Below are 22,105 nucleotides of genomic sequence, written 5' to 3' on the forward strand. Positions count from 1 at the left end.
GCACATTACTCATTAGATCAAAAGGACTATGTCAGTGTAACCAGGGGCTGTATGTTCATGGAACAAACAATTTAAATTACACCCGGTTTAGTGTGTAATGCTCCATGTTATGTCTCTGTTGGTTGATTTCTGTCTGGATCTCTGTATACGTCTGGGTCTACGTCTATTTGTGTTCAGCTATGCACGATGTGGTCCCCATGACCGATGACATAGTTGTTGCTGTGTTCCCTGACACACATACACACGCACAAACGCACACACATGAACGCGTATACACACACACACACACACACACACACACACACACAAAGACCACCCATGGACTTACAGAGGACCATTTCCTCTTTTCTGGCTACTGGGCCTATTTCACATTTAGCTACCTTTGCCAGCCTGGTCCCACCACAAAAGGGGGCCAGTTCCTATTCAGCAGTTAACGAGGACGACAAACTGGAAGAGCCATTGTCCCTGCTCCTCAGCCCCTGTCACAAAGCTTATTGTTGCCATCAATCAACATAACTGCTTGTTTCCACTCCCGGCTCACCCCGTCCATCCTCACCCGGCCCGTGGCTACTTGCTGAGGTAAAAGGTTTAACCCACTGATTGAGTGGTCCTCCAAAACATTTAAGTGGAGGAAGTCGCCATCACAAAGTCAAGGGCTCTTCACCTTCGGGAGAACCAGATAGACATCGAGCCAATTGGAGGCTTCACAAAACACACAAAAGTCACCTCAGTTGTGCTTGGGCAGACTTCAAACAGTCCGCTCTGCCTTCACAAGGCACCTGGCTGACGTTCTGTAGACAAGAAGTCATTCGATGTATTGTAAAACCTAAACTTAAAACAAATGTAGCTCTAAGATCTTAAACAGGACAGAGAATAATTTTGATCATCGATTAATTGTTTTGCTCAAAGGTAATTTTTAAGTAAAAACGACCGTCTTCTCTAAATAAGCTCCATATCATTGTAAACTGAGTGACTTTGGGTTTTGGACCAATGGTTTAACAAAATTAGACATCTGAGGACATCACCTTGAACTCACATTTTCCATATTTGTCTGACATTTTATTGTCTAAAAGGATTAATCAAGAAAGTAATTTGTTATCCCTATACAGTGAAAAAACAGGAGTATTTCAGTTTGACTTTGAGCATTCTAGCAATAATGCTGGAAAACATCTTTAGTTGGAAAACAAAAAAAATCCAAATCTCAGATATTTGCCAACCACTCAGGAACTCTAAATCAAAGCTATTGTGTGAATGGAAAACGCATAAACCTTCATAATTAGATGATAGTACCCTGAAACAGAAATATGGAAAACAAGAGGGAGGGGGTCAAAACAGTGGAATAAAATATGAAAATAACCAGACGTTCGCTGTGCTGTGGTACATTATTTCTCCAAGTATGCAACTAATTATGCTAAGACAAGAATGCTGGAGAGCACAACAACTGAGTCTATAAATTACAAAACTGTGAGAGGTCGTCAACATCTGCACAATGTGTGGATGCAGAGTGAGAGGAAAATACACAGCTGAACTGAAGGCAGGACAAACTAGTCAACTTGCAGCCACTTCTCAGCCACTGTGTGTCCTGCGTCTACAAATCGATTCGACCCTCAGTTCTGCTCAACTGCCTCACAATAGCCACAGGTCATTAGCCTAATTTCCTTACACTGATATTTTATTAGGGAACACACACAGAGAAAGAAGGAAGAGTGACAACAAGTGCCAGACACTAAATCACTATCTCAACACAAAGCATTCCCATCTTCTTCATTTTACCCTCATTTGGGGGCTTTTTCAGGGGATTTTCTCAAGCTCTAGATTTTACAAAGCAGATTTTTCCTTTTGGATGTTGGAGGCGCTGTTGAAAACAGCCCCACAGATTGTATTGTGCTGACTGAGGTACAGTGCAGATAGCGCATAGCAAAGTGCGCAGGAGTGGGAGAGGGAGGATTGCGGTGTGAGCTTCCTTTTATCCTGGTTCAATGGCTCAGAGAAAAGGGTGATTAGTTTGTCCCATCTCAAAGTGCTGCCACGTCTTTGGTTACAGAGATAAAAGCCCTGCCTCACGTCGAAGAGAGCAGCCATTGTCACGCAAAAACAGAAACAAAACTCCCAACCACCACCACCCGTCTACTTAAGTGAGGGGGAGACACTGGGTAGTCCTGAGGGATGTCTCGGTAAGACATTTCTTCATGAGTGTTTTAAAACAAACCAGACTCCATGAAGAGTAGACAGTGCAATGCTTTCTTGTATAATTTAATACTATAACCTTCTTTCTGGACACAAAGAGCTCTTTGAAGAGAGCACTGATGCCATAATAAGACACTGATGAAAAGCGCATCCAGGAGATCTTCTCCTGCTCCCCAGCCCAGCCACTTCCAATCAGAGGGCTCTCCCACAGAGTAGTGTATCTGTACCGGGGGTTTTGCAGGCTGGGCGTTAAGCACATAGACTGTTTCCAGGCAGGGCGCAGAGGACAGGGAAGTGGGAACTCACTTGTCAGTTAACCGGACAGGGGACAAACTGTTTACGGGAAGGCTTTGCCAAGGGTCTTTCTATGGTATGCAGGCTATGCAATCTGGATCACTGGCTGTAAAATCCCATCAAAGGAAGCTTCTTGGTCTCAGCGGTGTGAAGCTAAGCTGATCCACAAGGAGATGAGCTCCTGGCAGCTTCAGTGTGACCAACAGAACTACTTGTCCGTACATGGGCCTATGAGTCAGAGCTACGGTGGGAAGATTCGTTTTTGTTTTTTTTTCATTCTGCTGATGGGGACTGTTTTTGGGGGCTTCACTGTAATTGGTTGGGTATAAACTTGTCTGCTTTTTACTTCCATAATGCAACCCTCTGACCTATACTAATATGTCACACCTCTGAATGAAGGAGAGTGGCATGACTGTGTGGATGAGAGCCAAGATTTAAACATGGGACATAGAGTTAGACGGGTAACATTTTGACCTGTACTGTGCTTTGTAAAGTAACTAGCCAATGCTAACTTCCAGACAGGGTATCCATCTTAAACTACACGAGCGCTGCAGAGCCACGGCCTCACTCAGATCGTAATTGTTTTTTGTTGCGTGCAGAACAAGATACTGCGACGCAAATCCAATTAAACGGAGAATGTTAACACTTAAACTCTTTCAGCACTGGAGGATTATTTTTCCCCGCGTTCACATCTAAACCTTGTGGGACTGTTGTAACAACACAAGTGCTGCGGACATGGCACTGACTGATAACATCTGCTGAGGAGTCTGGATGGGCAAAGCACCTCTTGACCCTTTTGACCTCTCTCTAAAAACCTTTCATTCAGAGGTCTGCACCGATGGTGAGGTGATGCTTGAAGCATCCTTTCCTTCTGCTGAGTCAGGAGAAGACATATTTGCCTCTTAGCAAACATACCTATCTGCACAGTCTCTCTGTTTCAGGCAAGAATGATGCTAGTAAATGTGAATTTCTTTTAGCTTTTCAAGTGACAGAAAATAGGAAAATGAAGACACTCACGATAAAGACAACCAGCTTCTCCGTTAAGTTGAAACCATCCAGGGCAACACTTGTACACAGTCTGATAATCCTGTCTGTAGACTTGTCTGTATGCTGTGTAGTACGCCGTCCTGTTAAAATGGCAAACATCAAGTTAAAAACTTTCAATCAAACAACAGTTTGCAGTATTCAACTGTAAAACAGAGACCATACATAAGGATTATCCGACTTAATATTTGGCACATATCATTCTCAATGTTTCATGTGGTTGAATATCAGCAGATTAAGAAAAAGAAATGTGTAATCTGTTCAAACGGCTCCCAGTCTTTTAAGTAAAATGCAGTATAATGTTCAGCAAACATTTTCCCAGACTCTTAAGGCACCGCTTTAAAAGGGTGAGACTGGCAGACTCTACTTCAGAGAACAGTGCCTATCCCTGTACTTTGGGACCCCTCTCATTGCTCCACAATCATTACGCATTGTGGGAACACGTTTTTGTTTAAAGCGAGTAATTGTGGCCCTTGACTGCCTTCAAAGCAGGCTTTGACTCGGTAACACGGTAAATAACGCAGGGTGAGAAAGCGAGTGTGAGCAGCAAAGTGACAAACCCCTCAAACTGACTCAGAGAGAGAGAGAGAGAGAGAGAGAGAGAGAGAGAGAGAGAGAGAGAGCGAGAGAGAGGGAGAGAGACGGGCTAAAATGTTAGCATTTGGGCTCTCCTTCAAAGGAATGTTGGCCGCAGAGATGTCTGCGTGTTAAATAGATGGTGAAGTGGGGTTGCACCTTGCACTTAACTGTATGAGAGGTTCAAAGCAGTGATTACAGAACAAGAGAGAGGGAGAGATGAAGAGGGAAGAGGTATGGAGGAGGTCAGGGAGTCAGTCCTGATCTTGTTTCATACTGTTTGGAGATGGAGTTCAATGAAGTATCAAGACCTCTCTGATAAATTCTTTTGGTTGCATGACTCATGGAAACTACACAGAACCATTAATTAATGTTTTGCTGTGGCCAGAGCTTAATCAGCAAAGCACTACATCCCCTGCAGGTGAGGTTGGGAGTGTTTGCATAAGGACAGAGTCAGGGGCTTTGAGCGCAGGAAGGGAGGCGCAGACAGACTACAAATGAGGTGTATTACTCACCTTCTCTCGTATCCCATGCACCATGACTGCCCCACACAGCCTTGCTTCCACACTTTAACCATGCGTGTGAAGGCCTGCACACACGGCTGCCTCTGGGCAACCAGTGTCACCTCCCTCTCCACGCACACATTGGGCCTGGAACGAAAAGCGGTGGTAAAAATGCTTAACATGTCAAAATGTTTTTACTGTTGTACAGAAGGCAGCGGGGGGATTTATGAGCACTGTCAGAAATGGTGCAGCAAAGATAGATGGACAAAGCCTGAATGAGGCATTTTCTAGTTGTCGACGATGTAAGGCGAGTGAGGGCTTTACCTGTGTTGAGGTCTAAGTCTGCTTACGCTGTCTGGTTTAGGTATTTTTAAAGATTCAAGGGGGAATTCCTCATACATCCCCCTTCAGAACACTGAGCTACAAAGCACAAGATGCTGCCTGTTGTTCAACTTAATATTCACCTGATGTGTTACCAGAAAGTCTTTTAGGGGGTACCATGGACATGAAAGTGCAAAAAAGAAAAGTCTTATTCCAATCCAAAAGCAAAAATCAAAATAAAATTATAAAAAATCATAACCAGACAAGATCGAAATGTTTGAGATGAGGTCCAGGTTTGCTGGGAAACAAAAGCATATGTAATGCAACCTCTGTAACCAGTTACCACTTCACTGCGCAATATTTTCAAAATAAAATGAATAAAACAAAACCATGCCACAATTTTCCAGACAGTTCACATGAAACATTTATAGTGTTTCCACTGGAAATACAGGGGGAACATACATGTTTTCACTTGTATGTATACGAGACTGAAAGAGGAGACAGGTAACATTTTTCACCCTGAGGTAAAATACGGTAAACCTTCAACTGTGATGTTTTGTCCTTCTTACACAAAGTCTGTCTGAGTTAACGGGCTGATGTGCAACTGATGTCTTCACACCAGTCGCTGCACCGCACAGAGTGATGAGTCTCAGATGAAAAAAAAAAAAAATGAAAAAAAAAAAACAGTGCAACAAGATCTCTGAAACATTTTCTCCTTTGGTAACTCTCCAAGGACAGACAGGAAGGCTCGGGCATATGGAGATCAGCAGGAATCCTAAGACAACATCCAGCTGCTCATCTCATAAACAACAGTAATCACCATCCCCTCCACCTGTACACATAATTGCATATGAAAGACTTTATTGTTAGTGGCAGGTAACAGCAGAGAAACTCTTCTCACATATTTCAAGCTATATATTTATTATTTTGGGGGTTTAAAATACCTGCTATAATTGACTGGTTCTTCACTTTGAGGGGCTTAGAACAAACAGCCTCTGACAGAGTTAGGAATGCAGTGCAGACCATCAACATGGAGCCAATATATATAATCATGTAAATCACAGTGATATTATGCATGGATGCAAATAAAGACCATGACAAGAGTGCACAACATCAAATCGAGTCTTCCAGCATTTACAAAATAGATCTGTCGCCCAGATGCTGCTCGATACCTCTGAAACAAGAGGAAAATACTTCACGAGCCTCCGTTTTCTGCTTCTGGTTGAGTCTTTGGCACAAGTTTGTGCATGTGCAGGTGAAGCAGCGCTTTTCTCAAACTTCAAAGGAAATGTGAGGCTGTAAAAACATCTTAGTGAAAGATGAAGAATAAACATCTCTAAAGAATCTGTTTACTAACCAAATATAAGTCAGTTACAAAAACATGAAAAAGGGTTACTCACATATAGGGTTGCAGGTTGTTGGCCATGCCATAATGCAATGTGTGAGCCTCATTCATAAATATTAGGAAAAAAGAAAAAATTACAATATCCATTTTCCTCTTCTTGGATTAGACTACAGCTTCAAAAAAAATATGAGTTAAATGCTAACTCATTCATACGTAGGACTCAGATGTAAATTAACAACCAAATAAAAGAAATCCAAGCGGTCTTGAATAAACTTAAAAGGCGCGTAAAGGATCTTCCGCGTGAAAATGACCAAAACTAACCAAAAATAACTCAGCCATCACATGCCGTGTGTTTTTTTTCTCGCTCTCAACCGGTGTGTGACACTGACTGAAAATACACTGCAGCTCACCTACGCTTCCTCACTGCAGATGTTGGACTGACGGGCAAAGACTCACAGAAGCTGCGCGCTTTCTGCCTCCGTCCATTGACTTGGTAATGATGGCAGGGGTTTGGTGGGGGGGGGGGGGGGGGGGGGGGGGGGTAGAGGGGGGGGGGGTAGAGGGAGGGAGGGAGGGGGGTGCAAAGAGTGCCATCTATTATTCAGAGCTTCAGCAGCCTCTGGAGCTCCCACAAGAAGACACCCCCGCAGCCTGCGAAAAGTGCAGTGACAAAACTGAGGGACATGAAAAAGTTTTCTTCTGGTTCAGATTTAATTGGCAGCAACCTGTGCTTGTAAGTTTTCTGGTATTTTCACTAGAGGCTTTTTATATGATGATAGTCACTCCTTCCAACCATGTCTACGCGTTCATTTGGTTCAATGAGCGACAAATGATAAAAAGACAGTGCGGAAAACCCGTGCGCACCGACCAACATTCGTGCGTTGACGCGCGCAGGTCTGCACGAAGGGTGACGCAAGCTACTCGTGGTAGGTGGGACCATCTAGGAAAACGGAGTGATATACAATCGCCCATAAAGCTACAGAGGATGTTAGGGGTTGAAGCAGGGCAGAGTCTGAAGCAGCTAGTGGTCACTCTGCGGGGTAAACAGCTGATGGTGCGGTCAAAGGGTCAGCCGCCAGGACTGACGACTGCTGCTCTCTAAACAAAGCCTCCATTGCACGCATGTGTGTTCATGACCCCAAAGAGTCCCGGGTCACCGCTGTCCGTGCAACCCTCCCAGGGAAGCAGCCATACAGCATGTTGTTTTAATTAGATCTGACATATCAGAGCTCATACGAAATATGTGTTGCCAAAGTTGTGACAGAGAACAAGGGTCATTCTTTCACTGCAACAAATGAGTCATATGGTGATGATTTGTTTGTGTTTATTTCTGGGCCCTAAAACACCATATCCATTGCTAGATTAAGGCCGTTGGGAAGACCATGACCAAAAATCTGCTGTTGGGACCCTACACTGACTCTGGTGCAATTATCTAACGTAAAATTCTGGAATAATATAAATGAACACATGAACTAATACAAAAACTTCAGACCAAACATGGACCTTGAATGTAGTTGATATTGTAGCCACTGGTGCAAATTCCCAAACAAATTGGGTAAACTCACATGCAGTGAAACTTGTAGCTACCTTCAAGAACCCTTCGAGTCAGGGGCCACAGGACAGTTGCCCACTTTGCCTGGCCTGGCATCAAAGACCCCTTATGGTCTCCGAACAACTACTGCAAGTCGCAATACCAAAACACCATTCACGCCGAGTTATCAGTAGATTCTTTTAACCATGAAGGCAACCTTTTCCTACTCTTCTCCAGTGTGGCAGCTACATTGTGTTAATTAGATTATTCATAAATTTATTTGGCGATGTGCCCTACTAAAACACAATAAATATGAAAATTGTAAAACATAAGGTGGCTCCTGAAATGTTACCCAATATAATCTTGAGCCTCATCCATCATACTAGACAAGGACACAGGCGCCCTGTGTCCATGTCTAGTTTTAATATATAGGCTTTATCAGTTGATATGGTGTATAATCTTAAAAACACTTCCATAAATACAAACTAAATTACAGCAAACCTTTAACAGGTATAAGTAGGTATTCCAGTGTAGAAAATACTGCTTGGTTTCTGAGAGTCTGGCAAAGATGTGTTGAGGGAACGTGTGTGTGTTTGTGTGTTGTGTGTGTATACAGGCCCTAATATCACAAAAACCTGACATGTATGATTTTGAGCTTGGATGCACAAAAACTACTTTGATCCCAGACTTGTTGGATCATTCTGCATTTGTCCAAGTAAATAAAATGTACTTTTACTTACTGTACAGTGTTTGTTTTATCACATCTAACATATCTGGGCAGAATGCCTCAGCACATTAGAGAAATTAATGAGCATGTATTGTAAAATGGACGGTGATTTGCTGACACCCTGTGGTTAGAAATAAGAATTACACACTACGTCTCGTATGAGTATGACAAGTGCACTACATGATGCAACGAAGACACTTGAACAAATATTAACATGCAGGTTTAAAACGACAGGAAGCGGTCACAGATAACAGACTTTGAACTACCTCAGCTACAGCCAAGCAAAGAAGCTAACTAACCTACTTGCTTTTAAAAGCACACGTTACGTTTTCAACCGGTTGAGGAACTTTACGACGCTCCCTAATCACCACTTCCAACACAACCTTTGCCCTTCGTCGCGTAGCTGGCTGCAGTTTTGTAGCATGCAGTGGGTAATAACAGGAGGACTGTGCACACTACGACAGAGCCTCATAATCAGAGACGTGCTAACACATTTGCCAAGGTTGGTGACTCGTCGGAACATGTCGTCTCAAGCGAAACGGCCGGTTTCCTTACTGGGAACTATGGCATTCGGTGGTCGAGTTGACGCCGAGCAGAGCCTGGAGATGGTGCAAGCTTTCCTGAGCAGGGGACACAAGCAGCTGGACACAGCCTTCATGTACGTGGATGGGAAGTCAGAGACCGTCATAGGGGGCATGAATCTCCCCAAAACAGGTATATCACAGGCGGGAGTACTAGATTCTCTTTAGTGAACAAAACTAACCAAAGTGTGCCTCATTAGTCAACGTATCTGCTGATTGGCAGACGGAACCAGCTTGGAATTATGGGAACTTAAAATGACCCAAAACCCCCACCAATCAAAGGCCCAAGTTAACTATTTCTGGGCGGTTTCGAGGATAAAACCATGAACCATGTTGGGCTCCTATTGACCCCCAATACTTTAAGCACTCTGGTAATTGATGACAGTAAATTAATTGGTAACAATCTTGATAACTGATTAATAGTTTAAGTAATTTATTAAGCAAAGATGCAAAAATCTAAACATCGTAAATGTAATCTAATCTTTGGGTTTTTGACAGTTTGTCAGACATTTTCTCTTTTTTCACCAACCAGTCAATCAAAAGGAAATAATTGTCAGACATCTTGATAATAAAGATAACTTTGGTTGCAGTTGTACATTAGCCTAATTTGTCTGAGGTTTTCTGTGAATTTGATAATTTGACACGCACACAAAATTAAAGCAATTTGATGAAAACACAAATCTGATAAAACATTTAAATTTATTAAATTATTAAATTATTCAAATTTTATAGACCTAAAGGATACAGAGTAAACATGGGGTTTTGGCTTCCCTGGTAATCCAGCCTTAGATTAAACCTTGTTTTATGAGGCTACTTATTTTATTTGTAAGGGACCATGTAAAATATTAAACATAAATTTCACCATTTGATATATTGCAACAGGGTTAGCATAAAGAACATTTCCATGTGCAGGTCATAATTCAAACATACACATAGTGAGAGACCAGCACTAAACAAACAGGATACACAGTACATAATAACACACAGCAGTACTTCCCACACACCATGTCAGCAATAAATATATGTTAGACAAACAAATATTTTTATACATAGAAAATGTAGATTCAGTGGTTACAGAGTTGGTTAGAAGATTTATTGGATTAGCTATTAACTTCTAGGCAAAAATGGACCATATCGTTCAAACACTACACCTCCAGCTGTAATGCTGGCTTTATGTTAAAACCAGTGGAAAGAAAAGTCCTAAGGCAAACACGATATAATCCTGATGACAGGGTCAGAAATTGCTGCACTCCCCTTTAATATTATGCATGTTGTCACAGAGTTTATATGATATACTTCCACCACGCTGGCCATGTTGTGATCTCAGGTTTATGCTTGTAAAAAAAAAAAAATATTGTCATGATGTCATATTTTATTTCATTGTTTCTGTGTGACAGTAAGCATTGCTACCAAGGCCAACCCCTGGGATGGGAAGACGCTGAAGCCAGAGAGTGTGCGCTCCCAGCTGGAAACCTCCCTTCAGAGGCTGCAGACCGATTCTGTGGACCTTTTCTACCTCCATGCCCCTGACCACCAAAACCCCATCCAGGATACCCTTAGGGCCTGCGATGAACTCCACAAAGAGGTAAAGAGACCAGAGAACTTATTTGCTATGAGTTAAGACTCTCAACATGATGTTTGACATTATTTCATTAAATATGATTCAATGTTAAAATAATTTTAAAAAAATCACCCTCAGGGAAAATTCAAGGAGTTTGGCCTGTCAAACTATGCATCATGGGAAGTGGCTGAAATTGCCACCATCTGCAAACACAACAACTGGATCGCTCCCACTGTTTATCAGGTATTCTGGCACTTATTCACAGCATTATAGTTTCATCTCAGTCAGCTATGTCATCTTAGAGTAAAGCAGCTTCTTAATATACCATATGTCATGTTGCATCCCTCAGCATAAGTAGCTGTGTGTTAGAAATTGCAGTAGTTTATGTCACAGCAGTGAAGCATCCTGCATAATTGGACTTTCACTTCGATTTAATCTCTTGACTGCTGCATCTTAACTTTGACTTTTACAACCTTTCACAGGGGATGTACAATGCCACTACAAGACAGGTTGAGACAGAGTTGCTGCCATGTTTGAGATACTACGGAATGAGATTCTACGCATACAATCCTCTAGCAGGTGCTGTTTATCTGCTGTCTGTGATGCACCTAACAGTCAGCATCTAAATCATTTTATCCGGAAGAAGATACTTATGACTGGTGATAAATGTGTGTAATGTCACATTAATGTTCTTGTTTTAAGCCATGCTAGAAGCATAAACAGTCACTTGGTCAGTCCATCACTTTGGTCCAGACTGGATGAATTTATTGACACACATTCATGGTCTCCAGATGATGAATCCTAATGTTGATGTAAGAACCACCAGCAGGTCAATATCTGAGAGATATTTCGATGTCCTGAGAAATATCTCAACATCGACTGTATAATTTGGCACAGAATTCAGCACAGACATTCATGGTCCCCACAGGATGAATACTGACTTTGGTGATTCCCCAACTTTTACGTTTGAGTGAAATGTCTCAACTGTTGGGTGGATTACAGTCACATTTGTTCAGACATGGTGTTTGTCCTCCTCATTATGAATTCTAATAACTTTGGGTCCCGTAACTTTTCCTCTGGCATTATCATCAGGTCAGACTTTGGATTAGTCCAGTTCTTTGGTTTATATTGGAAAATCAAATGACCCACCAGCCTCAAATGTACTTTGTGTTTAGCACTAATTAACAAATGTTAATATGCTAACAGACTAGATAAATGGTGAACGGTAGTAAACATACCTGCTTAACATCAGCATGTTAGCAAACCCACATCACTGTAGCTCAAAGCACTGCCCTGTAGACCCTTATTTTTGTTTTTAACTATGTTTTCTCAAAATGTAGCATGGAAATTCATTTCATTTTAAATAAGTCATTATCGAGTACATAAATAGTGGAACCCTAGATTACATAAACTTGAATTCTGACATTACTCCTCCTCTACCAGGTGGTCTTCTGACAGGGAAGTATCATTATCAAGACAAAGATGGTTCCCAGCCTGCTGGTCGGTTCTTTGGTAACAGCTGGGCCACAGCATATCGGGACAGGTGAACGACTTGCAGTTTGTTTCCAAAATTTTCCCAAGAACAGTTAAGGTGTCTGTGGTGTCTGCCGTCTGTACATTTGTATGTTAACTGTCTGTCCTCCTGTGTGTAAGATACTGGAAGGAAAGTCATTTCCAGGCCATAGAGGTGGTTCTGAAGGCCTTGGAGACGGTGTACGGCTCAGAAAAACCCACCCTGACTTCTGCTGCTATGCGCTGGATGTACCACCACTCCCAACTTAAGGTACCTGCTGTGCATGGAAAGCTGCAGTGACTTGAGATTATGTTCTTACAGATGTTCATTTTTTTTTACTTTTCAGGGTAAAATAGCTACAGTATCTGACTATCAACAATGTTTTATATTTTTACTGAACAAAGATTGGTCCTGCCATAGCAACCTATTCACGCTGATATGACTATAGTAAAATCTCAAAAGGCCACTGCTAACATCAAAAAGCTGAGTAGATACGAGCTAAGCTTGACCTTCCAACTTAAGTGCTTTTATCATGTACTATCATGTCTTTCCATGCTTGAAAAACAGTCAGTGGTCAAAGCATAGCACTTTACCATTAAATACATTAATGATACTTCACAATGTGAGCACCAGCTTTTGTAGTATTGGCCACGTTAGTTGGATTTGCCTACAATTACCAGCATTATTTTCTTTCGGAAATAAACAAAGAACCAGTGTTTTAAATGATATGGACAGATAAAATTGTGTTGAACATTCTTTGTAATTTTACAGAATAACCTCACATCAGCTGGCTAATTGTAAAATTATAGCTGGTCATAATTTGTGCAGATCATTGTTAAGACTGAAATCCTAGCACTTTTACCATATGAAAGTGTCTGACTTATTGTATATCTATACTCAACAATTCAATCAAAGGTTGAATTTGATGAAAAACACAAATTGACCGGAGACACCTTTGTCAACCACGGTGTGGTTTGATGGCATCATTTTTCCCTGACTACTGCATCATCTGCTGTTACAGGGCGATCTTGGAGATGGAGTTATCATTGGCATGTCCAGCATGGAGCAACTTCAGCAGAACTTGGCTGCTTCAGAGGAGGGTCCTCTGGATGAGCGAGTGGTTGCAGCCTTCAATGAAGCCTGGAATCTCGTAGCCCACGAGTGTCCAAACTACTTCAGATGAGGACCCTCTTTTTATTGTAGAGCCAAAATCTCCATTACAGTCCAATCAAATATAATTCAACTTTTTACAGAGATCTGCTAAAGCCCCATTCCTTTCAGTTACTTAATAGTTTTCCTGAAATCACACTTAAAATTTGCTTTTTTTTTTTTTTGCATCAATTGGAAACCATTATGTAATATGCAAGAGCATTTCAGTGTTGATGTATAAATGTAAAAATGACAAGATATTTCTTCAGGGAGCAATAACTTTTTCTGGAGCCCGCCTTAATTAAACTGTTACATTAAAAAGATAACAAAAATTTCTGATGTCAACAAAATGTTTTTCTTACACATAGAATGCATCAAATGGGTAGTTGTAACACATGAAACGGTATGTGCTTATTTGTTTTGGCTGCAGGGCAAAGTACTTGCATGGCATACAATTCTTTTTGTCATTACATTGACAAATATTGACAAAGCAAGTGGCATCAAGGTGATTACATGACTTGACTCCAGTCACCAGTGTCTCCTGAACAACAATTCAGTCCAAAGCTAAATTTCAGGGGGGAGGACAGAAGTTCATGTTTTGGGGTGAAAGCAAGACAGATGAGAGAGATTAACAAAGAGTCCAGGGGCAGAACAGGCAGTCGGGATGAATGGTTTCAACATCAATGTCCCTCTGGTGTTGAGGTTGGCAAAAAGACTTTTAAAAACAGAGGTGTAACAAGCCCCTGCCCATGCCGATGTTTTATTCTGCATCGTCATCTTCTTCATCATCTTCATTCTCCTGCATAGACTCTTCCTCCCCAGCAAAGTTGTCAAACTCGCCTGTTTCTGAGTTCCACATACATTTGATTTGCACCTTGAATTCTGCCATCTCGATGCCAAAGAGTTTCTGTGGACAAAAAGGAGCAAGTTGAAGCATGTCAATCAAATGCAAGACAACACTGTATGTCACTGGGAAATAGTCACTAACTCACCAGAATACGAGCCTGCTCAGGAGACAGCACATCTCCCTCCTTACAGACCTCATGGTCCTTCAGCAGTGTTACCACTCCTGGAATAACAGCAGAAAAAATGTCATTGTTACATTCAACTGCTATGAAGCACTGACTGTTAAAGGGACAATTTAACTGTTTATTTCTCTGCACTCAAACGTTTTTAATCTTGCCTTTCTTGAGAGCGGTAGGAAGTCCCAATTGTCTCAACTGGGGCTCCATTGAGTGAGGAAACTGTTCCAGGGGTCCCTCATCCAGTGTTATATCCATCTGTGCCTGGTTGCCAGCTCGCGCATAATCCACCTCTTTGAAATGATTGAAATACCTATCAATAGAAAAAAATAATTTAGAAAAACGTATGGACAATATATTATTTATGACTGAAACCACAGTCTGTGAAGTGATACTTACTCTTGTACCTCATCCTTTGTTTTATTTGTGAATAGTACACCCACTTCTCCTCGTAGATATTTGCAGACCTGCATATTATCAAAAGGCAATAAAAAATTTCAAGTATATCCAATAGATTATTGTTGTTATCATCACATTTTTTAGCTTGACATCTCCACTCTAAGATCTCGCCTACCTTGTGCAAATTATCTTTGTATTCATCTGTTTCTCCTTTACCTAAGGCGATCATCATGACCTTATTTTTGCCGAAGAAGAATCTGTGGAACAGAGAAGAGTCCAGTTAAACAGTTTCCTGTGACACCTGTCCAAGATTTGAACTTTCATAAAATTGGGAGAATTACAAAAGTAAAAAATATTTAAAAAATAGAAGCAAAAGAAGCCAAGATATCCTGTTTTAACTTCTAAAATAGCTCAAGCAATCTACAACCCATGTAATGTCACTTGACAATGATTTAAATGCTGTCCATACAAACTTAAACTGACCTCCATGGATAAAATCAGTGGTGCCATTTTAAATTCACCCAAACGTCAAACCAACGGGATGGTTAAGGTGCCATTACCTGCTGTGTTTCCATGCTGTCCTGATGTCTTTCAGCTTGTTATTCCTCATATTGGCCACAGAGAATATGAACAAGTTTCTGTAGGTGTCCACACATTTGCGTAACTAAAACAACAAACAGGAGGAGAGTTTAGCGTGAAACATGTCACAACAGCTTCAGCAAACTGATTAACATAATATAAATGTAGCTGACAGGAGACTTTGGCAGAAAAATCTCACCTCCTCGATTAATTTCTGTTTCAACTCCAGTCCTTTCTTGGCTGTCTTCGTTAATGAAACTGGTGGAAAGATCATGTGAAATGCAGTCAGTCAAATAGCAATGAGTTTAACTTATTTTCTATTTGTGAGAGGGAAAAAATAAACAAATAGCACAAAATAGGGGCCATTTCACTGCTTTTATCCCATTTATACCACATCAGACCAGGTCAAGATCAAAAAAACACTAGATTTAAACTTGTCAACCTGGACCACATTACCTCAGACAGCCTAAAGACTTTTTAAAATAATATTTTCACATCAGTGAAACCAGTGACTCAGAGGCTAACTTCGGTGCAATGTGTATATTCCCTGTTTCCCTCATCAGGAGAAGCTAACGTTAGCTTGTCCCCCTCACTTACGTTAATTTTCTGTTGTCGCAAACAGCTGCTACATACAAGAAACCAGTAAACACGCTTATTCGCTCAATGTGTTTGTACATAACGCAACTTGAACGGGTATTTTCTTACTTTTCTTGTCCCTCTTTGACTTCGGCATGGTTTCCTCTCACGATGGCAGCGCAGCAGACGCACACGTGAAGTAAAAGGCCCCCAAATGTTTCTGTTTGGCGAGGCTGACCACGAGGTGCCTGAGTCAAAATAGAATAAGAGCATAAAATAAACCTAACGACTTTTTGAACTGAAATATTTGTCACTTGGCGCTGTTGCTACTATGCTAAAATATAATAATGCTCCTAGATAAGTGTATACATAAACTGAATTGAGAGTCATGGAGCTTTGGCGTTGTTTCAAACTAATATTACTCAGAAAGGATCTGAAACGTTTTCGATAAGCGCTACTGTACATGTGTGTATGTGTGTAGTGATCTACCGGATAGAAATCAGCTAAAACAGCCTAAAATATTACCGATTAATTAACAATATTGGACTTCAGGCACCCTCAAATTCACCTATTTGGGGGGGGGGGGGGGGGGGGGGGGGGGGGTTACAGCATTTCCATTAAAACCATATGTTTTGTGCGTTTTAACGTTTACTAATTTATGTTACATATGCACCATGCCAGGTGGCTGTCATTTGTCTGAAGGGATAGGGCTTATGAACGGATTAACCCGCTAGGGGTCTCTAAAGCAACAACATGCAGGCTACATGACACTACAGTCAAGAAACCTATTTACAACTTGCTCAAGCAGATGTATAAGTGTATCATTTGCCCTTATGGAAGTGGGGTCCTCCTTGGTGTTTGTGTCCCTGTTTATATTTTATTCTACACACACTTTCATGTTAGAAAGCTGCAGAATCATTTAGATGCATGAGAAAATTTCTGTCTATAATGGTCAGGAATCCCAGAGGATTTGCCCCTTTTGCCCTGTGAGTGGCATTATCGTGTCACTGTCAGAGTTCTAGTGGCATCAGGAGAGTTATTTATTTGCCCTGGTTCTGGTAACAAAGTTTTGTGAAAAAGCTGCAAAACATTCACAATATGTATCACACTTTACAGTGATGGCGATATACCCTGCCACTGCACAGATCCTCACCATGGAGTAAGATAAGTTTAAATGAGATAAGATTTTATTGATCATCCGGGGGAAACTAGTGCAGCACAAGCAACAGACGAGTTAAGAATTAATAAAGGACAGAGCAGTGTACAGTAAAAGAATAGTAAACCATAAACCATAATTAGAAAGTTAAATAAAAGTACAAATTAGTACAGCAAACCATAGATAGCCTATAAAAACTATACAGTAAATTGAAACAATATACAGTTCAATACCTTGGCCAGCGTGAAATGTGCCTTTTATGTGTTAATGTATATGCACTTTTACAATTACTGCAGTTTCTCTTTATTTCTAAACAGTGACATACAGTAGATATGTGTATTTATCTAGTCTATATAGGCCATATATATATTTAAGTATAAAAATACAGGCTATTATATATAATATATAGGCTACATATCAACATCAGAAAACTTTATTGTTCATTACAAGGGAATGGGAATTTGTCTTAAGGGGCTCACAGATAAAAAGGACACACAGTGTAGGTATAGTATCCTACAATAGGCTAGGCTATATAATAAGCCTATTATAAGGGAAAGTTCATAATTCAAAAGTTTAAATAATCCACAAAATGACGTGTCTCAATCCAATGTGTAAAATGAATTGGAAAGACATTGTTGTTACAGTCTACTTTATCCTATTAATTAGGCCTGTGTTTATATCTGTCATTGCTGTCTGTCGGAGTGAGAGAGAGAGGGAGGGAGGTGGGAGGTGCCGATGTAGGTGATAGTGCCTAGTTTAGCACTTTGCAACATGATCTGTGCACGCCACAGAGAGGCCGGGCTCTGCAGTCCTGCACCCTGCCGTTTCACCGCACCACATGGAAACTGAATAGAGCTTTCGAAAACGGGGAATGATAACGAAAGGAGGTGGACCGTTTTCCTCTGTCGGCTGGCTATATGAACCCGCACAGCATCAGCTGCTCCTGACAAAGCAAAGGCAAACACAGAGATGAGGGCGACGGAAAGTAATGCTGGTGCTTATTGCGGTCTGCGTCAAACCACTCGCTGCTTCAGGAGATGATGCCCTCTGTGCCTCTTAAAGGACTTTCTGGGTTTACTATTCATCTCTTGTGAACACCCATGCTGCAGGGGTCCATGTTAGTATCTCGGGGTAAACATCCAGCAGGGACAGTGATGGCCACCCCATCTCCAGCCGCCCAGTCACTCTCAGCATCTGCATTGTGAGGAGAAACTCGTCCTGTGGGAGTGGGATTGTGAAGGAATATGCAGGGATAAAAAAAAAAAACAACAGTTTTTTGTTTTTGCATCCAAACCAGACAGAGCCATAGTTGGATTACCGGGTGTTGTTGTTTACCAACATGAACTCTATGTTTTTCTCGGACACTCCGCCCGGTCCGGTCTGCAACGTCCCCACCGGGTCGACCAGCGCCCTGCGAAATGACCTGGGCTCCAACATCCATGTGCTGAAAACGCTCAACCTGCGATTCCGCTGCTTCCTTGCCAAAGTCCATGAACTGGAAAGGAGAAACAAACTGTTGGAGAGCCAGCTGCAGCAAGCTCTGCAGAGACCGAAGTACCGCCACCTTTACACCCGCGAAGTTGCAGTGCAGACGGACGGTCCCGAGTCGCGACTGCCGGGAACCATCTGGAGTTTCACCCACGTCCGGAGGCAAGGGGAGCGCCTTGAGACGGTGCACGGGCCCGGGGTGACGTGGACGCATCCGGACGGAGTTGGGGTCCAAATAGACACCATTACCCCAGAACTGAGGGCTCTGTATAACGTGCTGGCCAAAGTCAAGCGGGAGAGGGACGAGTACAAGAGAAGGTGAGTGAAGTCAAACTAACTGTACTGATGCGAAGCTCGTGTTCATTTGCTCTTGGTAGTTTTATACACTAAGTTGGAGATGTTTTTATGATAACACAAGCAGTTTTAGGCCACAATACATCCTAATTTATATGACCACGTATAAATCATTTGCAGGGGAATAGCAAGGAATGAAGGGTCCTGTAAGGGTGTCACCATGGGCCCGTGATTTCTTGTCAGTCAGTGGGCCTCGCTGCTCCCGCAGTAGCTACACAAAACTGAAAATAAGCACAAAATGTCACTACATAGCCACCATAGGCCATCACAGACACCCTCAGAAGTCCCTGTGGGGTTCAAGATTCAAGCAATTTCTAGTCACTCAACTGCAAGAAGTTCAAGGGCGGGTTGACTCATTCAATGTAGATGTCGCAGTTTATGAGCCAAGAAGTTGTTGTAATGTTGTGCTACATTAGATCTGGACACATAATCAATATTGCTTGTTAAATAATTCACATTAGAGACCAACCAATTAGTTGATAGGCAGAAAATTAATCAGAAACTCTTTTCAATTTATTATTAAATCTTTCTTTTAATGATAACGTCATTTTTAAACAAAACTGCCAAAACATTCACTGGATCCAGCTTCTTCATTGTGATGAATTCCTGATTGCCTCTGTTTTATGTCAATCTATGTGAATATCTTTGGGTTATGGAATTTTTGTTGGACAAAACAATTTAAAGATGTCACTTTTGACTCTGGGAAAACATGGTGGACATTTTTACAGTGATTTCTGAGTCAGTTGATACACCTGGTAGGTGCCATTGTAAAGCTGTTTTCATCTACCCGTCACTTCATCACTTTTCACTTATCAGTGTTCCTTTTTCTTCCCATGTGCTTGGCCAATGTCTCCAGATGCTCATCAGACAGTATAGTGGAGAGATGACACACATCAGAGTGATAGAGTTGCACTTGAGGTAGTGTTTAACATGAGGGATGTCAGAGCTGAGCGTCTGCATAGCATTTACACAAAGACGTTTCTCATGGATTAAACTGATCCTGTTTCTCACACAGTTTTGAGGAAATTCCTTTGCATGGCCCATTCTCCACCAATTGTTCATCTTCTTTAGTCATATTAATTGCGTTTCCTTGAGGACTGTGCAGAGTCCCCAGCTGACCCACATCACTGCTGGCCGGCTTGGCTGGCTACCGGAGGAGACATGCCAAGCAACCGCCTGCTTCTGTTTGCCGTCATGACTCAAGCCGAGAGGCATTTTAACAGGCCTCTGTCTGCTCGGTGAGGTCGGCTATGACGAATGCCGACTTCCCACTGAGCGCACTGACTCAGTGACACAGAATGTGTGTGCTCTCCCACTCCTCTGGGAAACTGGATATCCTGTCCAGTCATTCCCAGTAACCAGCATATCCTTTTTTGTTCACTTCTGTCTGAGAAGATGAACAGCAGTGGCTGGGACAGCAGCCAAATTAAAAACTGCTGCAGCTGAAGTCAAAAATTTGGATCCCCTTTAGCAAAAACAGGAGCTCTTGACTTTATAAGTTATTGAAACAGCCATCCCACTTGCTTTTTAATGAGGGTTTTAGTTAGCAGCGGTGTATGCAGTTACTCCATTTTACATATTCACTGTATGGTTGTACATATATATGGTTGTGCCTTCAAATTGTTGAGTTGTTGGTAAACAAAAAAATAGAACAGGATTTCTATACTTTATTCAGTATATGCACATTGATAGGCATTATAGATGTTGTGTTTACATCATTATTCATCAATGACACTCACAAGCACCAGTGTCCAACATGTTCTTTGCAGTGTTTTTACATGAAGAGAACCGTGGAATAAGACACATTCCTAGCCTCTGTTTATTGGCAAATAATCATGGTTATCAATCTCTTTTCCTGCCTGTCTCTTTCCTTCTGTGCTCTGAGCTCAGTAATTGCATCACCACTGAGTTCACTGCCCAGTTGTTTTCTCTCTGACTCCCAGTCTAAATCCTCTTTACTACAGTCACGTTTCAGCATTCAATCCCAGAGCCCCATCCTGCAATGGCTTTTCTCTTCTGTGCTCTTTGTGCTCAGCCATTCCTTCGTCCTTCACTCCACTCCCCCAACAGCCCCGCTCCGCCCCTCCGCTCCTCTATGTGTCATGCAGACTGCTTTGTAAGGCATCCTCAATCCCGACAGAGCCCCCCCATCCCACCCTGTCAGTGTGCTCCCACACCGCCCTGGTGATATATTAAAGCTTTACGAGTGCGGACACACACACAAGGAGATGGATGACCAGCTTGTCCATTTCTGATTCGGCCACTTGCCTTCACACTATGAAGTGCACAGTTGTTTACTTTCTGTCGTTTGACAGTACACCTCTTCCTGATCAAGAAACTATTTTCTGAGGCGAAACAATGTGATTTGCCAAACATGGTTGTATATGACACAATCGCTTATGAAGTTGTATTCTGAAGTTAGCTGATATGGGTGCTTGAATATATGAAAAGGCACTAGCATAATGGAAAATAAATACTTGCCAGGATTATACAGAGAATACAGATGTACAATATGTGACTACAAATGTAAAAACTCAGGGGCCAGATTCACAAATATGTTCCCCAGGACGAAACTCGCAATGTTTCTGAATAAATTTAGGGAGTTGTTAAACTCTTGACCCCTTGGTTTTTATTCCTGTGAAAAAAAAATCCTCTCTCCTCTTCCTTTTTCCTCTTAAGTAACTTTAAAGTTAAGTTAAGTAACTTAAGTTTAAAGAGACTTTTCAATTGATAATCAATGATGAAGTTTATCTTTAATTAGAAACATACATTTTTAATCCATTTAATGGTTTAATTCTTTGCAGGAAACAAGCACCAATACTAAAGGACTATTCTGTGTGATTTGACTATTCTTAATTTCACTCTTCAGAAAAAAATCTTTATTTTTCCTACAGTGTTTTTTGTAACCTCTTGTAAGTTTTGTCATATAGATAAAGAGATTGTCACAAATGAGTAGAAACAAGGTTCTTGTGTGCTCTTTATTTCTATTCAAATATTTGCTCAACCATATATGTTATTGGCTGTTTTTCTGTGCTACAAACCATGTCCTTAATTATATTTCAAAATCAGGAGCTCTCCATTATACAATATGCTTTTGGTAGAGAACAACATGGCTCTTTCAAAGTTGCTGGGTGTACCTCTTGTTCTGGGAAAGCTCTTAAACCGATTTAGTCCAGATTCTCAACGAATTTATCCGAAT

The 22,105-nt window shown here is 41.5% G+C and overlaps 4 protein-coding genes across 5 annotated transcripts in view; 2 read left to right on the top strand and 2 right to left on the bottom strand.

The window, feature by feature from the left end:
* megf6b (multiple EGF-like-domains 6b) overlaps positions 1-6,751 on the bottom strand; it is an 81,621-nt gene extending 74,870 nt beyond the window's left edge. The window contains exons 1-3 of the mRNA XM_056363693.1: positions 6,326-6,751; positions 4,617-4,751; positions 3,499-3,608 (exon numbers count right to left, since the gene is read on the bottom strand). Coding sequence (XP_056219668.1) covers positions 3,499-3,608; positions 4,617-4,751; positions 6,326-6,417 — 337 coding nt within the window. The 5' untranslated portion in view covers positions 6,418-6,751. The remainder of the gene's footprint in view (positions 1-3,498; positions 3,609-4,616; positions 4,752-6,325) is intronic.
* A 2,007-nt stretch (positions 6,752-8,758) lies between these two features.
* Positions 8,759-13,664, top strand: akr7a3 (aldo-keto reductase family 7, member A3 (aflatoxin aldehyde reductase)). Its single transcript, XM_056404842.1, has 7 exons — positions 8,759-9,242; positions 10,507-10,694; positions 10,809-10,913; positions 11,153-11,249; positions 12,114-12,213; positions 12,324-12,453; positions 13,205-13,664. The coding sequence occupies exons 1-7, from the start codon at positions 8,951-8,953 to the stop codon at positions 13,364-13,366; spliced, it is 1,074 nt and encodes a 357-aa protein (XP_056260817.1). The 5' UTR covers positions 8,759-8,950; the 3' UTR covers positions 13,367-13,664.
* Positions 13,358-16,138, bottom strand: mrto4 (MRT4 homolog, ribosome maturation factor). The gene is made up of 8 exons (XM_056404854.1): positions 16,038-16,138; positions 15,532-15,590; positions 15,314-15,417; positions 14,929-15,010; positions 14,754-14,821; positions 14,516-14,667; positions 14,325-14,401; positions 13,358-14,239 (listed from the first exon to the last, which is right to left on the bottom strand). The coding sequence occupies exons 1-8, from the start codon at positions 16,063-16,065 to the stop codon at positions 14,093-14,095; spliced, it is 717 nt and encodes a 238-aa protein (XP_056260829.1). The 5' UTR covers positions 16,066-16,138; the 3' UTR covers positions 13,358-14,092.
* A 952-nt stretch (positions 16,139-17,090) lies between these two features.
* The window catches only part of iffo2b (intermediate filament family orphan 2b), a 28,863-nt gene continuing 23,848 nt past the window's right edge, over positions 17,091-22,105 (top strand). For both annotated transcript variants that reach the window (XM_056396228.1, XM_056396237.1), the window contains exon 1: positions 17,091-18,870. In XM_056396228.1, the coding sequence (XP_056252203.1) occupies positions 18,404-18,870 (467 nt within the window). In that variant the 5' untranslated portion in view covers positions 17,091-18,403. The remainder of the gene's footprint in view (positions 18,871-22,105) is intronic.

This window comes from Seriola aureovittata, chromosome 2 (assembly GCF_021018895.1).
Source record: "Seriola aureovittata isolate HTS-2021-v1 ecotype China chromosome 2, ASM2101889v1, whole genome shotgun sequence".
Classification (NCBI taxonomy): Eukaryota; Metazoa; Chordata; class Actinopteri; order Carangiformes; family Carangidae; genus Seriola; species Seriola aureovittata.